Source organism: Dasypus novemcinctus, chromosome 25 (genome assembly GCF_030445035.2).
Source record: "Dasypus novemcinctus isolate mDasNov1 chromosome 25, mDasNov1.1.hap2, whole genome shotgun sequence".
In the NCBI taxonomy this organism is placed as follows: Eukaryota; Metazoa; Chordata; class Mammalia; order Cingulata; family Dasypodidae; genus Dasypus; species Dasypus novemcinctus.
The window spans coordinates 47,374,349-47,395,597 of NC_080697.1; the positions used below are offsets into that span (position 1 = coordinate 47,374,349).

The 21,249-nt window shown below is 37.1% G+C and overlaps 1 protein-coding gene across 3 annotated transcripts in view; it reads left to right on the top strand.

Annotated features, from left to right (window-relative positions):
* The first annotated feature begins 2,179 nt into the window (after nt 1-2,179).
* The window catches only part of FBXO25 (F-box protein 25), a 94,187-nt gene continuing 75,117 nt past the window's right edge, over nt 2,180-21,249 (top strand). The window contains exons 1-2 of one of the 3 annotated variants that reach the window (XM_004463142.5): nt 2,180-2,374; nt 8,350-8,490. In XM_004463142.5, the coding sequence (XP_004463199.1) occupies nt 8,357-8,490 (134 nt within the window). In that variant the 5' untranslated portion in view covers nt 2,180-2,374; nt 8,350-8,356. The remainder of the gene's footprint in view (nt 2,375-8,349; nt 8,491-21,249) is intronic. The other 2 variants (XM_004463141.4, XM_071211849.1) reach the window with 2 other exon arrangements.

Below are 21,249 nucleotides of genomic sequence, written 5' to 3' on the forward strand. Positions count from 1 at the left end.
AGCAGGGAGGAAGCGGTGGCCTGCCTCTCCAGGAAATTACTGGCCAAGCCGCTGCAAAGGCTGATGATTGTTCTACTCTGGCGACACAAGCCGCCCCAAGAGCTACTCTGTGGCTGGAGTTGGAAGCTCTGTTTCCCAAAAACAGGGGAGAAGGAGACAGTTGGCTGCTGATTTCGGCTACTGATTGGTAGATTCTGCTAGCTAAAGTACAACGCTGGGAACAGCTGGGTGTGAATCTGCCAAACTCTGAAGGAGGTCCAAAAAATTAACTCAAAATGGATCAAAAGCCTAAAAATAAAAGCAAGAACCATTACACTTCTAGAAGAAATTGTAGGAAACTCCTTCAAAACCTGGTAGGTGGTAGATTCTTAAAGGAGATAAGAGGAAGACCGAGATGAGCTACTGATAATTAATGTATGTAGAAGTTTTAATTAGCTTTACTGTAAATGTGTGGAAATGTATAGAGTGGATGGTAATACATAGTGAGTAACAGCTAGTTTATAAATGGGGATGTGGCTGAAAATGGTAGTCTAGGTATGTAAATGCCAATTAACAGAATGCTAGAGAATAATCTAGGAACTGAATAGCACAGTAAACCAAGAGGTGGATGAGAATTTTGGTTGATGGTACAGATGCAAGAGTGTCCTTTGTGAGCTAGAGCAAATGTACATCACTACAGCAGGATGTTGGGAATGTGGAGAAGCATGGGAAAAACACAGCTGGAGGGACTTATGGACTTAGCAGTAATAAATATAATATTCTTGCATCTATGCGAAAGACGTACTGTGTTGATAATGAGGCAGTATGGAAAATGTGAACCAAATGTACACTATGGACAGGGTAAAAATCAGATGATATTTTCTTATCTGTAGCAAATGTTCTACCACAGTGTGGTGTGTTGATGGAGAGTGTTGTTTGGGAATTCTGCACACATGCATGATGTTTTTATAAGTTTACAACTTCTGCCATAAAAAACATATTTAAAAAATAATAATAGGGTGGGTTGGGGGGAAAACACACTAAATGTAAGATAAGGACCATGATTAGTAGTGAGATTTTGACAATATTCCCTCATAATTTGTGACAATGCAAGGCGATGGTGGAGGGTTGACATATGGGACTCCTGTATGATGTTATGCGTGTTTGCTTTGTTAAGTTCACAACTTTTACTATACACTTAATTGTTGTTTTTTAAAGATTTATTTTTTGTTTATTTCTCTCCCCTTCCATCCCCCTCCCCCCCCCAGTTGTCTGCTCTCTCTGTCCACTTGCTGTGTGTTCTTCTGTGACAGCTTCTATCCTTATCAGTAGCACCGGGAACCTGTGTTTCTTTTTGTTGTGTCAGCTCTCCGTGTATGCGGCACCACTCCTGGGTAGGCTGCACTTTCTTTTGTGCTGGGTGGTTCTCCTTACAGGGTGCACTCCTTGTGCGTGGGGCTCCCCTACGCGGGGGACACCCCTGAGTGGCACAGCACTCCTCACACGCATCAGCACTGCATGTGGGCCAGCTCCACACAGGTCCAGGAGGCCCTGGGTTTGAACCGTGGTCCTCCCATGTGGTAGACCAAGGCCCTAACCACTGGGCCAAGTCCACTTAAAGCACTTAATTCTCTATGTATGTTCATACATAAATGATATAAAGATAATAATAGGGTTGGTTGGGGGAAAACCCTTTGGATAGTAGTAATATTTTGACAATGCTGTTTAATCATTAGTTAAAAAGGTTTAACAACAATGTAAGGTGTTGGTGGTAGGGTGAGTTATGAGAGTCCTGTATGATGTTCTATATGTTTGTTTTATAAGTTCACAGCTATTATAAACACTTATTGCTTATGTATGTTTACATATGAGTGACATACTTCAATAAATTAATTTTTAAAAAGATAAATGAAAGGGCTATTTTGGTCTGTCTCTAAGTAATGACACATTTCATTAGCATTATTAAACATGAATCTGACCTCTTAAAATGCGTGGAAAAGAATAATTCTGGGTATGAATCATCAGCTAGCCCATATACGCCAGTCTGGCATTCCGTCTGGCACTTCAGCTCGGGCCACTACCACGAAGGTCCGGGTTCCATCCTGGACCTCCACCCTCGAAGCCGGTGTCTGGATCCCGATCCCTCCACCACGCGCAGACGGGGCACGCGCAGAGCAGAGGCGAGGCCCATTGGGCATGCGCGGCGCGCTAGCCGGCCTCCGCCACTCCCGCGGCGCGCCCCTTGGGCTCCTTTGCTCGGGTAGCAACACCGCCACGCGGAGGCCGTGCCCGCCAATCAGCGCGGCGCGGGGGCGGGGATTTCCCTCAGGGCTCTCCCCGGGTGGGAGCTGGTGACTTCCGGCAATAATCCCGCGACGCGGCGGCCGCCTGTCAGGTAGGGACTGAGGCCGGCTTCGGCGGGAGAGCGCTGGGCCTGAGCAGCCTCCCCTCGGGCGCCCGCTTTGGGGCTTCTCCCTCAGCTAGCGTCCGCAGCCCCGGCGCGTCCCGGGCCGCCCCTGGCGCCTCTGTGGTGCCGTCCGCCCCCTCCCGCCTGGACCGCCGGGCCCTCCCTCTGCCCCCTGCCCGCGCCTCCATCCCCTGCCGCGGGGCCAGCTCCTCCCGCTCCTCCCCACGCGCGCTTCCATCTTGGTCCTCGCCCACCCGGCTCGGGGACTCCCGCCGGGCCGCCTCGCGGGCGTTTCCTGCCTTCCCTCACCCGGTGTCCCTCCCGCCGGCGAGCCGCCCCCGTCCCTGTCCTTTCCTGCTATCCCTTTCGCGCCCTCTCCTCTTCCTCCCGTGGACACCTGGCTCGTTAGTCCCCCACTCTCTTCCGGTCCACGTTATCCATCGCCGACTTTTTAAACCTCTCTTTATTTCTCTTCTCCATTTCTGCAGCTCCAGCGTCGTCGTCTTCCTTAAATTGTCTTCCTTATTTATTTGTCTCGCAGCTGACACTTCGGGATTTTGCATCTTTCCCCTAACACTAAGCTCAGTTTTGACCTTTCTTCCAATTAGATTCCATCTCGAACCTTGGGCCTCTTGAAGCTCATTTTGAAAACCCAGAAATGTGGACAACTGTTTCCTTCCCTGTAAAGCGCCCTCTTTTCTTGCCTCTGCCAAATCTTCACCATCCAGCCGACATCAGAACAGGCACATTTCTCTTATTCATTCCATTCCCCCCGCTCCTTTGCGGGTTCCCCATTTCCATAAAGCATCTTCCATAAAGCATCTGTGATTATCTTACTGGCCTTCTTACAGCAAATCCCATTTCCAACTCTCATCCCTAAATTTGCCCCTTCTTGATATCTGTGCAAGGAGCTGCCCTTTCTAGACCAAATTCTTCTATAAGTATAAGCCATAGTCATGGCTGATCATAAATTGTTGGATCTTAAATTACTTGGAAATATTTTAAGGAAAAGAAAGCAATAAAGAAAAACTAAATGCTTATCTAATGAAGGACCAGTCATTCTTTATTATCCCAGAATCATGAAAATTATTTTTCCCAAAATTTATATTGAAAAATAAGAAATAAAGGGGGAAATAAACTTACTTGCCAACCTTTTCATCTGAATATGAAACTGCCTTGCTATTATCTTACCTTGTAACTTTTTAAAAAATTGTATTATGTTTAACTCATGCTCTATACTTAAAGCTATTATTGTTCTGAAGACCAGTTTAGTAATTGCTGTAAGTACTGGTTACACCATTTCTTTTCCACCTGCCTTAAAAGCAAATAGCAAAACACATGTAGCCTTTTAACATTTATTAGAGTTATATTTCCTGTCATGTTTTCCTTGTCTTAGCACTTTTATTTTGAATGATCATTACTGTCAATCTTGTCTGGTACTGTGTGTAATATAGGTTAAAAAAGGTAAAAAAAAAAAAACTATCATTTTTTGGCATCTCTTTTCAAAGGGTGTTAATTAATTACTATTGTAAAAAATGATAGTTAGGAGCATAGACCCTGGAGTGAGAATGCATGATTTAAAATCCCAGCTCCACAACATTCTTTGTCTCAGTTTGCTCATCTATAAAATAGATAATTAAACCCGTGAAATGGGATAATAACATTTTCAATCTGTAGGTTATTGTGTGTGAGGACTATATGAGATAATATGAATAATAAAATTGTTCAGAGTAATGGCTAGTCTACACTAAGCTCTAATTGCCCTTATTATCATTATTAAGGGAAAAAAAAAATGCTTGTTGAAGACATTTCTTGGTTAGTTCTCGTTTTCTCATGCCAGGATTTTCCCCTGGTAAATAATAAGATCTGTTCTGCTGTAGTTCCTCAACCCCATGCCCTGCCATATGAAGTAGTGAATAGGAAAAGTTTAAGATAATTCAGCCTTATGTGATCTCTCAATTGACCTAAAATATGCTTAAAAATTGGAAATTATACAAGGTGTTTCACAATTGAATAGATACCCTTTGAGTAGTAGCTTACACATTTAATAATTTTCAGGAATTAATTTCTAGTTTTTTTTGCATTTGGAAATTTTCAAAACAAAAGTATTTTCATTAAAATAAACTTATAAAACCCTAGCAGTTCAGGTCTTTTAACAAACAGATAAATTTCCTTAAAAAGTGATGAGTTGTCATCATTCCAAAATGAAGTAGCACTCTTGTCTGATTTGCAAAGTATGATGCCTCAGATTGGGAGTATTTTTGAAAGCTTGAGACCCAGGCCTTTTAAATTGCAACTTGTCTTTTTAAATTTTTGTTTGTATGGCTTTACTTAATGGCTTGTTTTGTTTTAAACAAATTTTCCAGTCTGTGCTTCCATTCATAAGCTGTATAAGTTATACTTTAAAATAAAACTTCATTGTGATCCAAAGAGCATAACATGACAAATCTAGGACGCATCTACATAGAAAAAGACCTGTGTTGAAAATAAAACCTTGCAAATGAACTGGGTTTTTCTCTCCTATAGTCCATTAGCTGCATTTCACTCCTTCAAACCCATGTAAATACAGATGAAAATTTCAGTTCAAACTCATTTCTCACGGAGTTGTTAAAGTGAAAATGAATTATCTGTAGAGTTTTGGTAAAATAATTGATTATCTTACTAGAAACATCCCAGCTGGTTTTTAACTTTATAGTGGAAATTTAGTAAATGTTGTAGGGACTGCTTGTGAGGCCTGAAGATAAGTAGTGAGTGGGTGAAGTGTCAAATAGATAATACACTGATTGTGCGTCACCAGGCTCAGGGTATAGGGAAAGTCATAGGGCAGTCGTCCAGATAGGAGCCAGTCAGCAAGAAGTTTCTGTGACCAATTAGTTGTTTTTTAAACTGTCTCCGTTGTATTCAATCTAACCTACAGGTCCTGACAAATTATTGTTCTCAAAACAGTAAAATTATATGTGAATGTGGGTAAAGGGGGAAATTTTAGTTTGTATATATCTTACTAGAATAAAATTTTTTTTAAAAATTGGATCATACAACACAGTGAACCATATTATAAACAATGGATTATAGTTAATAGTACAATTATAAAATGCTCTTTCATGAATTGTAACAAATATACCACACTAATGCAGGGTGTTCATAATAAGGTGATAGATGGGAATTTTGTATGTTGTGCATGATTTTTCTGTAAACCTACAACTTCTCTAATTAAAAAAAGGGAAGGGGGATAAAAACCAATACTCTTCTTATATAGCGATATTACTCAAAAACTTTAATTATTTAGAGTAAAGTCCATATACCTTTGATATTCAAAGTCCTCCATGATCTAGCTTCTAGTCATCTTTCCAACTCACCTACAAGTTCTTGCATAAGATTTCTCCATTTCAACCTACCTGTTCTGCTTAGTTTTCTCAAATGTGTCACATGCCTTCCCACCTTCATAGTTTTTTACCCACTATTCCATAATTAGTGTTGTTTTCCTTGCTTTTTCATTCACTTAAGATCTGACCATCTTTAAAACCAACCTTATTATCCTAGTTTCTCTTTAGAAACTTCCCAGATGATTTGCTTTCACAGTTTCGGTGAACAATGATAAATACTTTGGCAATTGTCAGAGATGGTCCTTAAAGCCATATTTCTACTGCAAGTGTTTTGTGAGACTAAAGTTAACAAATAAATATCATCCACTATATCATTGTCATTGCCTTCTTTTATCGGAATTTTCTCTGGTCTTTTTCTGAACCTTCAATAAAATTAGAAAATCAGGTTCATACTAGTGGAGACAACTTTAGCACTCTGTAGATTGTACATGAGTGGTGGCTTTTATATTTTAGAATGATCAGTAGTTTTGAAGAGGTCGTCTAGGTTTTATCATAATTGTGCTGAGATTTAAGGAATATTTTTAAGTATCTTCTAAAGCAGGAATTTAAATTAATTAATATATGACCGAAAAAGATATTTTCTGATTTTAAGTTTAGCAGAGTTTTGAGATCTTGGTAAAAAGGAAAGTTACTTCTGTTGAAGTTTGTATAATTTCCTTCCTAAACATTTTTGTCTCTTGTAAGGCAATTTAAATACCTATTAATAGCCTGATTTTTGTATTAAAAAACAACAACCAAAAAAAAAGAAACCCACTTCCAGACTATGATGTTAAGGCATTGGACTGGTTGAGAAACACTGATCAAGAGGGAGAGAATTCTAGACAGTGGGGAGAACTGTAGTATTTGAGATTTTGCTAACTAATAAAATTTTAAGCTTTGTGTGGTAAGTTTATTTTAAGTCATAACTTTAGACCTGGAGCTTCATTACAGTTTATTATCTTTTCTTGTTTGTCTCACAGGCTTATCAAACTTAACAGGCATGTCCAATTCTGAAATCACCACTCTCTTACCTCCCTTCCCTAGGCAAAACACCTCCTGTTCCTCTTATATTCCTTATGTCAGAGCCAGATGCCAAAAATAAAAATCCAGCTATCTTCTTTGATTTCTCCCTCACACAATCAGTCTTCAATTGCTATTTGATTCTGCCTCCTACATATTTCTAGAATGTTTGCTCTTTTGATTTCTGTTGCCATTGTACCTCTTACCTTTGTAAGGCCAACATTCAGTAGCCTTCAATCCTAACTCTTCTCTGCTTCAGGTGTCCCCTCCCACATCACCTATCCATTCTCTACAGTGTGACCCAGAGTTCTTTGCATAGCTCAGATCTAATCACATCACTTACCTACTTAAATCCCTGTAATGGCCCCTTATTGCCCTTCAGAATAAAGTCCAACCTCTTGGACTTGATTGGCTCTTAATTACTTTCTGCATTCTCTCTGCTCCCTACTTCTCCCCACTCCCCATTCCCTCTCTTATATTCTAAACTCTATCCAAATTGAACTACTTATACTTTCTGATCATGAATACATTTCACAATATGTTGCTTCTAACTTCTGATAAAGAGAGTTTATTTTTTGGAATAATAATCCCTACTTCTCCCCATCCCTTGACTCCTACTTGTTCTTCAGAAGTGAACTTAAATGTCACTTCTGGAAACATTTCATACATGTACAATATTGGAATAATAAATCCACTTATACTTACCCCCTTATTACTTTAGTACAACCAAGATACTATAATATTTTCACTATTTTATCACCATTGTGCACACATTTAAATATAAAAGTAGGAACTTCATTCTTTAATGAATATTCTAAAAGAAAATAAACTTTTGTTTATTGTACATACATTTTTTTTCCAAATTCTACTCAATTTATTTATTTTTTTAAAAGATATTACAATAAAAAAAAATATGAGGTCCCCATTTGCCCCCACCACCCCCACCCCACTACTCCCCCCACAGTAACACTCCCCCATCATCATGTCACATCCATTGTGTCTGGTGAGTACATCTCCAGGCATCGCTGCACCCCCTGTCCCATGTTCCACACATAGGCCACGCTTTCCCACGTTCCATCCAGTGGGCCATGGGAGGACATACAACATCCAGCAATTGTCCCTGGGGCACCACCCAGGACAACTCCAAATCCCGAGAATGCCTCCACATCTCTTCTCTTCCTCCCATTCCCCGCACCCAGCAGCCACCATGGCCACTTTTTCCACATCAGTGCCACATTTTCTCGATTATTAACCACAATAGTTCATGAATAGAATATCATTACATCCACTCTGATCCTTACTGTATTCCTCCTTCCTGTGGACCTTGGCTTGGTTGTGTCCATTCCACATCTATGTCAAGAGGGGGTTTAGATTCCACATGGATATTGGATGCAATCCTCCTGCTTTCAGTTGTAGGCACTCTAGGCTCCATGGTGTGGTGGTTGACATTCTTCAACTCCATGTTAGCTGAGTGGAGTAAGTCCAATAAATCAGAGTGTAGGAGCTGAAATCTGTTGAGGCTCAGGGCCTGGCTATTATATTGTACATACATTTTTAACATAAATTAACTTTTTTTTATAGGAGAACAATGCCATTTTTGGGTCAGGACTGGAGATCTCCTGGATGGAGTTGGATTAAAACAGAAGATGGCTGGAAAAGATGTGAATCTTGTAGTCAGGAACATGAAAGAGAAACTAATCAATGTAACATCAATCACAACATGTAAGTTACAGCTAAGCAAATCCATGTCATTTATTAGCTTAACATTTGTGGTTTTATGTATTTTTCAAGTTATTGCAAAGCTCCATAACTTGTAATTTTTCTAAGAATTGTGAAGAAACAAGTGATTTAGCTCATGAACAAGCCTAGTAGATTATCTAGTGTCCACACATAGATGCTACTTTCTTCTGTTTATTTTTTAAAATTAATACGATAATCTGAGAGGTAGATATTATTATTATTAACCCCACATTATAGCTAAGTAACCTGCAGAAGTGAAAACATACAGGTTTGACAGAGACTCATAATAATAAAGACTCATATAAGAAAGAAATATATTTTTCTGTCTCAAAACCTGAGTTGGTACAGTGATTTTGCTCCTGTTCTGGGGCCTAATAACCATCTGCCTTGTTGCTCCACCATCCAAGAATGTAGTCACATAAGTGTGGGCCAAAAAGCTTATAACCACATCTGCATTTTATCAGCAGAGTAGAAGAAAAGAAGGACCCACCCTGCTCTTTAATAGCAAAACCCCAAAGTTGCATGTATTATATCTGCTCACACCTTATTGGCTAGAGCACTAGCTGCAAGGGAGGCTGGAGGTTGTAGTCCTCTGGATAGCATGTGTCCAGATAAAAATCAGAATTTCGTTAACATAAAGCAGGAAAGAGTGCCTATTATGTGATAAGTAGCAGTCTCTACCACTAGTGGTATTTGAAAATTTGAAGGATTGGGAAGGTCTCTAGACCTCTTCCTCCTGAGTGTGATGGGTTTAGTCATTGATTTTATTGTATATTTATATTTGACGTTTGTATCGACTGCATTTTGAAGTGATGTGACATTTGTTTTTCTGACAGAAGTTCAGCCGCTTTAGACCCGAAACTGCTTTTTGTCGTATTTAAAAGGGAAATTAATTTATGTTTCAGATGATAGTGAAGATAACATGTAATATTTGTTGAACTTATATTGTGAAATTCCATTAACATTGATTGGCTGTAAAATTTATTTAAGTTTGATAATTACTTATGCTGTTGGTATTGGATTAGTGTTTCACAGTTATAAATTTTTATGGTTATTTAAATTATCTTCAATTTTTAGCAAATTATTTAAATTTAAGATTTGATTGTGTCTAAAAAATGTTAAATATCTAGATTTACTCCCATTATCCACTGTTAAATGTGGGGATTTCCTAAAGTCACCATGCTAGGGTGGGTAAATAGGTTACAAATTGTCAGTTAAAAAAAAGCTGTAATGCTATAAATACAGTATTTCTGCTATTCTACATTTTAAAATTTGCATGAGTTTCCATTTATTTTTCCTCCTGTAGTCTTCATTTCCCCCTCATCCCAAATACATTTTATATGTCTGAATGTTTTATTCCTGTATACATAAAGAATTTGAGAATACAATCATGTCACGTTTTCTTTGCATGATATACTTCATGTTCATATGTGTTCCTTAACCTCATCCTCTTAAACACATGCACTCACCCACCCTCATTCAAACTTATTTTTAACATCTTTTGGAATAGTAAGCATTAAAAACAGACATGAATGGTGACTTTACTAAGGCATATGGACCTTACTAAGACAAAAGGTTTCACTATAGCAAACATGGAACATTTCATCCTTGGTTTAAAGTGAAAGGAAAATTAGGCAACACTCAATCTTTCACCCAAAACAGTTGACTTTCATATCTACATACCCTCTCTTCATCACTCTACCTTTTTCTTTCTCTTCCTCCTACTTCTACCCATTCCTACTAAAGTGCATATCTAAACTTGTGTGGAGAGGCCATTGGTGACCCAGAACTGCAGCAAATATCTGATTCTTCCTTCTTTCCCTGGAAGAAAAAGAAATTTAACTTTGAACCTAAAATTTGATAAAGAAGATAAAACTATATGTAACTACCATTTTAATCACTATATTAAATGATATTATCTTCTTCCAAATGTCTTTGCAAAAATAATACTCCTAAGTTTTTTAGAGTGGGCTTTCTTGAAAATTTGTCTTGGCAAAATCACTGTGGTAAAAAAAGTTTCCATGATCAAAATTAATTTTCCTTTTCACAAATGGGCAGGAAAATAAAAGACCTTTAAATATTTCCTACCTTATTTTTCACCTCATTTTAGGATTAAAAGTTCAGAGGAAATAGGTAAGAAATTATGCAGTTCAACAAGGTTGACTTAAGAGCAGCCAACCAGTTCTAACTTTGAATCCTGATTAAGCTGCTCATCCAAGCAACATTCAGGATATTACTGAAGTTAATATTGATGGATCAAATATTAAACCTTATTTTTAATGCTTAAGTTTTCATTTAGAAGATGCCATATATTGTAACTTAAGGATATTACTTCAGAGTACATTTTGACATACAGAGGATTCATCTTGAACCTCAATAAAGGGAGTTTATTTACTAAACTATAGAAGCAGAAAAGAAGGTGATTGGATGGTATACTGACTGTAGAGAGGAAGACCAATTGAGGATTCTAGTAGATGAGGTCAGATATAATGAGTACGATTACTTGCCTAAGACAAAAAAGTGCAATTAGAAAGGAGGGCCAGAAGCAGTGAAGAAACTAGTTAGCAAATTGATTGGATATAGAAAAAGGCAAACCACAGTATGACTTGAGGTTTGGCTTGGGGAAAATGGTACTAAATAAATAATATGGCTTGATCTTCTCTCTGTTACAGTGTTATTGTCATTCAGTTTTGCATTTGATAACTTAGAAATTGTATGATTTTTATAAAGGAAGGGTATTAGAGAATATTGTTTATAAACTATATATCTTGAAGAAATCCTGACTTTTTCCATCAGATTTAAATTTTATTAGCATCTGTAGGTACTGTTGAGGATGTGCAAAGAATTTACTGCTTGTTCTCTGTTAAGCTGAAATTTGTAGAGAAGTTTGTAAGTCAAATATATCATGTTTAGCTCTACATTAAAAGTGATTCTTCTGGATTTTTTCTCTTTGCATTTAATTTATTAAATTTTTATCTCACTATTTTTATTTACATCCCTTTAAACATTATATTTCATATCTTTGTTGAAATATTTAATGTTTATTATTATTATTTGGTTCTCAGTGGCCATAGCAATGGAAAGCATAATAAATTAGGGACCCCAGAAAAATGATCTTCAACTCCAGTAGTTCCCAAGAAACCTCAAGATAGTTGAATTCTGTAAAAAGCATTTTTTAAATTGTGGGTCCCCCAGAGAACAAGACAAAAGAAGCTATGTTTTTTGTTCCCTTATATGAGAATATGAAAGGTCTCTGAACACCATGAATGATAGAGAATTCAGGGGATGCTTATGCCCTTGAATTAAGAAGCGGGCTTCCTAGAGCCATAGTACCTTAGTGAAAAGGCCACCCTGTATCCATTTATTCAGTTAAATAAGGACCCTTGTTGTCATTTTGGTGTTTTCCCATTAGCCTCCTTAGAGTATTTTTATAGGTTTCAGTAAAAACCCAGTTGACCTTCCTTATATTTTTTCTGTAGTGACAATAAAGAAAAATGAAAGTAAGTGATTTAGAAAGTTAGTTTCAATGTTGGACTCAGCCCTTAAGTGTTGTGGGCCATATTTGTTATTGCCTTTGTAACTAATGATTTTATTTTACTTGCAAACTACACTTTGTTTTGATACACTCTCTCCCCTAGATTTGCATTTTTTGTTATTTATAAGGTAATACATGCTCATTGTAAACCAATGATAACCTCATATAATCCTAAACTATATAATATGAAAAGTGAAAGTTCTTTTCTACTATAAATCCTGTTTTGCCTGGGATACTGGCTGCTTGGTCACTCTGTCTTATCCAGGTTTTAAAGTACACAAGGACCCAGTCTTTCTCCAATCCAAGATCTGCTGTCATCTGGAATGAGTTCAGTGTCCATTTGTATGATTCATAACACCCTCGCATCTCAGTTTTTTGACATCTTCAACTTCTAGTGATTTACTTCATTATCTCAACCACCCATTTTCATGGTCTATTCCACTTCTAAAATCATGAAATCTGGCATTCCAGCCTTTAAACATAATCTCCTCTCCACTAAGTTTTCTGTTGCCTTATTTTTTCCCATTCTATTAACCCTCCCTTTTTCACATCTCTTTTTAATCCAGCTTACAGTCCATATAATATACTTGTCAATACCCTAAGTTACCATTGCTATTTTTTTAAAATTTGCCATATGGCAAATTCCCGACCCCTAAATGAACCAACTCATAAGCAGCTAGGAAATGCAAGGGAAAAAAATCACATCAGAGAACATAATGGGATGGTTTATAAATTCATTTAGTCACTCACCCACTTGCTTATTCATTAACTCATTCTTCCATTTGCTCTCTCCTTTGCTGACTCTCCCTTGTTTAATCAGTTATTCATTTGCTCTTTTAACTTGCCTGCTCTTTTCACTTGCTCACTCTTTTACTCATTCATTCAGTAAACCAATATTATGACCATCTGCTGTGTGCCAGATGTGCCCTTAATGTTGTCCAACAATTCATCTTTCTTTGGTCAGCTTGCTCATGTACTCTTCATAAGTATTACTTCACATCTTCTTTATTCTCCTCTAACTTTTGACTCTCTTACACACCTTCACCACTGTCTCTTAGAAGATGGATTGCTTCCTGCTTCACCAAGAAATCTGAAGCCATCATACTCATCCTCAGAAGCTTACTGTTGGAGCTTTAATATTCATTTTTATTACTTTTATCCTGAATGCAGACACAGATATTATGGATCAGAATCAAGATTTTTAAAATTAGCTACCTCAGTATAAACAATAAGTGTTCCTCCTAGAGCAGGGGTTCTTAACCTTTTCTTGTTCCATGGACCCCTTTGCCAGTCAGGTGAAAACCGTGGACCCCTTCTTAGAATGTAGCAGCAGATAGTTTTTATGACACTTAACGTTGGAGGTAAGAGAAAATAAAGATAATAATATGATTTTTTTCCCATTCAAGCTCATGGATCCCCTGGTTAAGAACCCTGCCCTAGGAAATGAAAGCTGATGGGAATTTTTCCTACACAAGTAGCCAGATCCTCCATAGCTGAGGGACAAAAATAAATATTTTTTCTCCTTATAAAGGGGAATGAGACAGCTGTTCCCCCTCCTGAAAGGGTTCTCTTGAAAATGTAATGGGCCTGAATCTTAATTCCAGCCCTTTAGTATGTAGATAGTATCTCTAGGGCACCATATATCCTAGGACCTAGAAATGTCTCTAGTGTTGTTATTACAAATAATTTTACATCCCATTCAGTCTATAATATTTATTAAGCTTTTACTATGTTTTCTTGATGCTGGGATACAGCAGTTAACAAAACAAAAACTCACACCTTCGTAGAGTTTGCATTCTAGCAGGAGAGATAGACAATGATCAAAACATGTTGCATTTATAGTTTGTTTAGTGTAATAAGTGCTATGGAGGAAAAAAAACAACAACAGGTATTGGGGATAAGAAATGTTGAGGAGTAGGTGGTAGTACATGAAAATCTAGATAGAGTGGCCCCACTGAGATGCCAATAGAATGAAGACTTTAGATATCAGTAGGTATCAAGGGAGCTAGCCTTATGGATATTTGAGAGAAGAACTTCTGAGGCAGATGCCTGGCATATTTAAGGAACAGCAAGAAATCCAGTATGTCTGGAGGGAAGTGAGAAAGGAGAAGGGCGAGAGGAGACAAGATCCTAGTCTTGACCATGACCAAATCATGTGGGGCCATGTCAGTCATAGGAGGATTTGGGCCTTTACCAGGAATGAGATGGGGAGTTAGAGGTTTTGAATAGAGGAATGATACCTTCAGTTTCTGTTTTAACAAAATCATTCTGGCTACTATGTAAAAAATTGACTGCACAGAGGCAAGGACAGAAGCAGATCGACTACTTCGAAAGAGGTGATTATAATAATCCAAGTGTGAAACAATTGTGGCTTGGAGAAGGACGGAAGTGGTGGGATGATGAAGTGATCCAGTTTAGGGGATAATTTGTAGGTACAGCTGACAGGATTCACTGACAGATTGAATGCATAGAGTATAGTGAAAGAGAAGGGTGACAACTAAGGTTTTTTGACCTGAGCATCTGAAAGGATGGAGTTCTAATAACTACAGTGATATTTTAATACATTTCTTTTTGTACACATGTGCACTAAGATTCTCAAGGGTTTAAACCTAGGAATGGAATTGCTGAGTCACAAGTATGCATATCTTTAAAAAACTTTTTTGCACCTGTTGATATCTCAACAGTAGTGTACAAAAATTCTCATTATTTCATACTTTGCCCAAGATGCTTTTTGTTTTGTGCAGGTTACACTGCACTAGAGTGACTGGTTCCAAGCCACTTACTTTTTTCCTAAAAGTCCTAGGAGGTAGTAATTGCTTTCTGGAGTTGTTACCTCTGGCCTATTTAGTGTTCTCTTTTTTAACTTTTCACTTTCCTGGTAAATAATTTTTGATACATATTTATGATTTCCTATTTTTAATTCTCTCAGTTAAAATATTTTGTATGGTTTTTGTGTCCTGACTAAACCTAAACTGTTATACAGATAATGTAATTCTTTACCCAGGATTCCTACAACTCAATAATACAAACAACCCAATTAATAACAGGGCAAAAGACTTGGACAGATACTTCACAAAAGTATGCAAATGGCCAATAAGCCAAAAAAGAGATGTTCAGTATCATTAGTCATCAGAGAAATATAAACTAAAACCACCATGATTACTACTTTTTATCCACTGGAATGGCTAAAGTTAAAAAGACTAACAGCCAAGTATTGTTAAGGATGTGAAACAACTGAAACTTCTCCATGTTTTTAGTGAGAGTATAAAATGTTACAGCCACGTGGGAAAGCTGTTTGGCATTAAGAATAAGTGCGTATCTCCTCTTACAAGGAAAGACTTTTATAAGAATTTTCATGACATCTTTATTCATAATAACCAAAAAACGTAAATAGCCCAGGTATATCCTTCAATAGAAGAATGGTGATATATTCCTATAACTCAACAATTATAAGAATAAACTACTCATACAACAACATTAATGAATCTTAAAATATGTTGAGAGGAAGAGGTCAGACACAAAAGAATACACTTTTTTTAATATCCCATGTATACGGAAGTTAATGACAGTAAAATTTATCTCTGATGATAGAAATCAAAACTGGTTGTCTCTTTTGGGAGACACTTCTCCATGAGTTTCTTAACTCCCTGCCAGTCTAGGCCTTCTGTGCACAGGACTTGCAAACATGCCTTGGAAACTAGACATAGTGTATCCCTCTTGGAGATGTCCCAGTGCAGTAAAAATAAAACTCTCTCTTTTTCCTCTCCAGAGACATTTCTTATATTCCAGGATAATAAACCTAGGCATGCTTTCACTCTTTCCTCTTCCCTGGAGATTCACTTTCTTTCCAGGGCGATCAGTGATCTCTCTCCCGAGAGGACAAGTAGAGATACACAGGGTAACCCATTGTAGGTGCTGGTAAAAATCCAGCCCTAATTTTGTTGCCATTTGGGAATTGGAGGCATGGGGAACTGACACAGAGTATTCCTCTTGTTGCTGTTTTTTTTTTTGCTGTGAGTAATAAACCGGCTCTGTCTGTCGCCCAGGGGTCTGGTGTCTTCTGTCAGTGTATGTAGATGGAATGGTGGCAGGCTAACATGTTAGCTTGCAAGTGAGATTTTTAGACTTTTCACAATTATTGACTTAGCAGCTTTGGGGACAAGGTTGGGATCGACTAGAAAGGGACATTACACAACTTTCTGTAGTGTAGAAATATTTAGGATGTTTGGGGTTTATGTATGCCATAGGTGATTACATTTGTCAAAACTCAGTGAACTGTACTTATTGATCTGTACATTTTATAGATCTGTAAATTATACTTCATTGAAAAGAAAATCTCTGATCCATTTGGAATTTATTCTTGGGAGGGACGTGAGGAACAAGTCTACTTTTATCTTTTTACAGTAGCTATCCAGTTATTGCAACAGCACTTAGTTAAAAGTCCCTTCCTATACTGTTTTGAAATGTCACCTTATCATATGCTAAATTTCCATATGCAGTTTGGGACAAATTCTGCACTTTCTTTTCTACCACACTGTCCATTTCATGTGCTATTATCCATACTGTTTTAAATATAGAGGCTTTTTAATATCAGATAGGACTCTCCCCCATTGCTTCTTGTTCAGAAATTTTGTGGTTGTTTTTGCCTACTTATTCTTATAAATAAACTTTATAATTAACTTGTCAAACTCTAAGAACAAAATAAAACATTTTGCAGGGATAGTATTAAATTTACATATATTTTTTATCAGTTTCATCTACTTCAAATTTATTTGTATAGAATTTTTAAAGTAGTCTCATGAGTTTTAAAATTTACTCTATTTATATTTGTAATTTCCTTCTGGTCATTTTTAATTTGTATTTTCTTTTTTCTTCTGATAAAGTATCTAGTGATTTATCTTGTTGATTATTTTCTCCAAAGTACCAACTTTTAGAATTACTTTTTAGTTCTATTTTTTTTCTACTTATTAATTTTTGCTTTTATTTTTAATGACTCTTTACTTTCTTTTGGTTTACTCATTCTTTTTTTGGATTCTCAAGTTGTATGTTTAAATAATTTATTTATATTATTTTATTTTCATTGATATAGGTATTTAATGCTACGGAGTTTCATGTGACAGTTGCTTTTCCTGGATCCCATAAATTCTGATATGTATTTCCCCATCCTTCTGTAAATATGTCTTATATACTCTTTGGTATTTGATTTTGCTTTATAAGCCAATCCAAAAACTTTTCCTTTTAATAGGTGAGCCAAGCCCACTTATTGCTGTGTTTGGCCTCGGTTTTCACAAAGTAATTTTTTAAATTTTATTTTACTTTTTATCCCATTTTCCATTTTGTGCTCAGTTTACCAGATTTGTTACCTATTCTCAATACACTGCTCCCAGCTCTGATACCTTTACCTATACCAAGATGTTAGCATGTGATGAGTTAACCAACCCCAGATACTACATAGGTGTTTGTTCGTTTTTTTTAGAAGGTACCAGGGATTGAACCCAGGTCCTCATATGTGTCAAGTACACACTCAGTCACTGAGCTATACCCACTCAACTCACAAAGTAATATTTTATATATGCAAATATGCCTGTATTTTATATCTATCTATCATCTATCTTTTATATACTCACAATAATCTATCACATATGTTCTCTTTTATTTGCTTTTACTCTTAATATTTGGGAATTTTTCCCTTATTTTCACCTTTATTAATAATTTTTTATAATAACCTTAGTTTCTTCTTTTTTGAATACCGACTGTTAACTCCCTTTTATAAAGAATACTGCAATGAGCTAGTAATCTCTCTCCCCTCTCCTTCCTTTCCTCCAGCATCTAAATTGAAGTAGCATTCTTTTACTCCCAGTTAATGCTTAAAAGGCCATCAGTGAGCTTATTTTACTTTATGCATATTCTCCCCAATCCCTCCACTACATTTTTGATCATTGTTCTCTATCTGCATTGTCAGAATTTATAACCATTACATGCTGTACTATCTCCCATATTATCATTGCAAACCCTTATTTCTACAAATAAATGTGTTTGCTCAGTACCAGTCTTTTTGCCTTTGCCTCTCTTGTCATTTGGTTTTCTAGATTTCATTCTGTAGTAGATTACTTACTAAGAGCTCTTGGTAACTGTTTCCTGTGTTCATGCATGTTCATAAAAGTTTGTTCTGACTTTTACACTTTCAAGTAAGTTTGTGCAGATGTTAAATCTTTGGCTCACACTTTGTTCCCTTGAATATCTTAAATAAGTTACCTAAACTTATTCCATCCCTGGCCTGGGATTCTCATTACAAAACTGCTGATGAGTCCAGTTTAACCATTCTCGATCTTAAAGTAGGAAAGAATTTATAGGGTCAGTAACCATGTGAACATCATTTTCATGACTGGGTAAAATTCTACCTGTCTGGGTACAATAGGTAGTTGGAGTGTAGAGTGGTCAGTATTGAGAACATGGAAAGTTAGCAGAAATGTAAAAGGATGGTAACTAGCAATGACATTTTGTGTTCTGTAATACTCTTGGATAGATTTTGCAGCCACTACTGGTGAACTTTCTGACATCACCTTCTTTAAGAGAGTTATATTTTTAAACTCTCCTGCTAAATTGCATGGGTATTTACGATGTAATTGCTTTTCCCTGCTGAGTGATACATGAGACTGCTGTTCTGCCTCAGCCATAAGTATTTTATTTTGCTGCCTGCTGTGGTGTTCCCTTCGTATAATAAGTGTGTGCATTTTGTTAGAGTCCTTAAAGTGTGTCATGTGAGATATTTAGGAAAGAAGTATTAATCCTAAAAACAGGTTTCACAATTTTTTTCTTTTTTTTTTTTTACTAATATCAAACTAACTGGATTTTTTTTCTTTTAGAGTATCTTTTTGCAGTAGAAACTAATGATAATATATGCAAAAGTAATTTTATACAGGTAAAGGAATAAACATTTGCTTAGCAAGACAAAATAATAGAAACACTTTTTTTGAAAATGTGGATACAAAACTAAGTTTAGTATACAACTATTGATAAAGTAAATAGCACTACTAAGGGATTTTTAAAGCAGAAATTTTACTGCCATTTGGGGACAAGCTAAAATGCAATCCAGTTTCAGCTTTAAATGGAATGTATAGCCACAACGATTCTGAAATAAATGTCAGAGAATGTCAATTTAGGAATTATTTATCAACATGTTTGAGGTTTTTGTTTTGTTTTGTCTTTGGTAAGATGACCACATTTTACATATCATAATTACTTTGGTATATAAAATCTTTCAGACAAATCATCACATTTATGCCGACTTTCTCTCTTCCAATTATCTTCCCTATTTGATTGCTAGAATTGATAGCACATATGTGCCTTTCAAGGTCAAGATCAAAGTGAGGTAATATAAAAAGATAGATAATAAACATAATTGGGTTTATGCAAATTACAAGATTCTGATTTCATGAGGCATATGTTGCGGTTTTCCCTCCCATAAAAACCCTAGAATTGACACATAGATATACATTATCTTAAATACTCTAAATATAGTGTACTCGAGGAAAAAAGGGGGGAGGATAGGACAGCTCTCAATGTCTCAGTGCACCCAAATGAATGGGAAATCTGTAAAATTCTGAAGTGTGCAATATTTGATTGTGGACAAAAACTACTTGATGGAAAGAGTACAAATGAGGTAGTATTGCCACAGAAGGTGGGAAACACTAATGGGTTCTACTTCCGGAAGTGGTGGAAAGTACTATTAAGGGGGTATCCAGGGACAACTATCAGAGTAACTAATGGATATATGCAGTAGCAGCAACCAACAAAACAAATCCTGTGCATCCCTCAGTCCCTCAGCCCTTGTAGGTTATAAAGCAGTGATTGGGGTGTGTGGTTCCAGCCATGGAGCCCTGATGTGGGACATGTAAGCAAAGAAGGTAGCACACTGGAGGGTGCCTGCAAGGAATAGCTGCACTCATGTCCAGAAGTCTAGACACTAAGATTGTACCATCTTAATGCATATCCCATCCATCCTCAGCTCTCACTGAAAACAGAGACAAATGTAAGCTCAGGTAACAGTCCCTGTCCTTCTTAAGTCAGGCTGAGCAAGAATGTAGTGAATAGACGAGGAGGGAATACCACCTGCCTATTTGACACCGTTAAGAGACACCAGACATATGAAGAGAACATAAAACCTGATTGGGAAATAATTAGCTCAGCCACAGAAGAATTTATACATGAGAAACAAAAAATAGTTACTAAGTACAACTGAACTTTTAAGTATAATCCTGAGACATTGGCAATGAAATTATGTTTGGGATTTATATGCAAATAATAGAAATTGGCAAGGGAGCAAAGAAATGGGTGGGGAGAGAGACAAAATAAGATTGGTCATGAGTTGATAATTGTTGAATGATAAACTCTTGGCTGAAATTGAGACAAGTGTTCTGATGTGGTTAATTTCTTATTTTTTATAGACAACTCAAGAAACAGATGAACACATTTTTTTTCAGAATTCTAAAATTAACAACCAAAACAAAAACAGAAGTGGCAAAAATTTGGCTGAGAGATGAGATTGACAAGGGTGATGTTTATTTTATATTCTTGTATTGCTTGATTTTTATTTTATTATATGCAGTATATACTTTTATAATTATTAAAATGAAAATTATTCACAAGCTTTGGTAATTTTTCTTACTATAATAGATTTTTCTTTAAAGATTTATTTTATTTATTTCCATTCCCCGGCCCCCCCACACACGCATTCCCACCTTTGTCTGTTCTCTGTGTCCATTCACTGTGTGTTCTTCTGTGTTTGCTTGTATTCTCATTAGGCGGCTCCAGGAACCGATCTTGAGATCTTCTGGAGCGGGAGAGAGGTGATGACTCTCTTGCGCCACCTCAACTCCCTGTTCTGCTGTGTCTTCTTATTTTCTCTCCTCTGTGTCTCCTGTTGTGTCGTCTTGCTGCACCAGCTCTCTGCATCAGCTGGCACTCCTGCACAGGGTGGCTTTCCCACACTGGGCACCATTCCCGTACAGGGCAGCACTCCTGCATGGGGCGGCATTCCCACATGGGCCAGCACTCTGTGTGGGCCAGCTTGCCCTCACCAGGAGGCCATGGTCCTTGAACCCAATTGCTTGAGCCACATCCATTTTCCATATAATAATAGAATTTTTGTGACATATTTTACACAGGGCCAGAGCACTACAGTTAAGAACTGCTACCCTTGATCA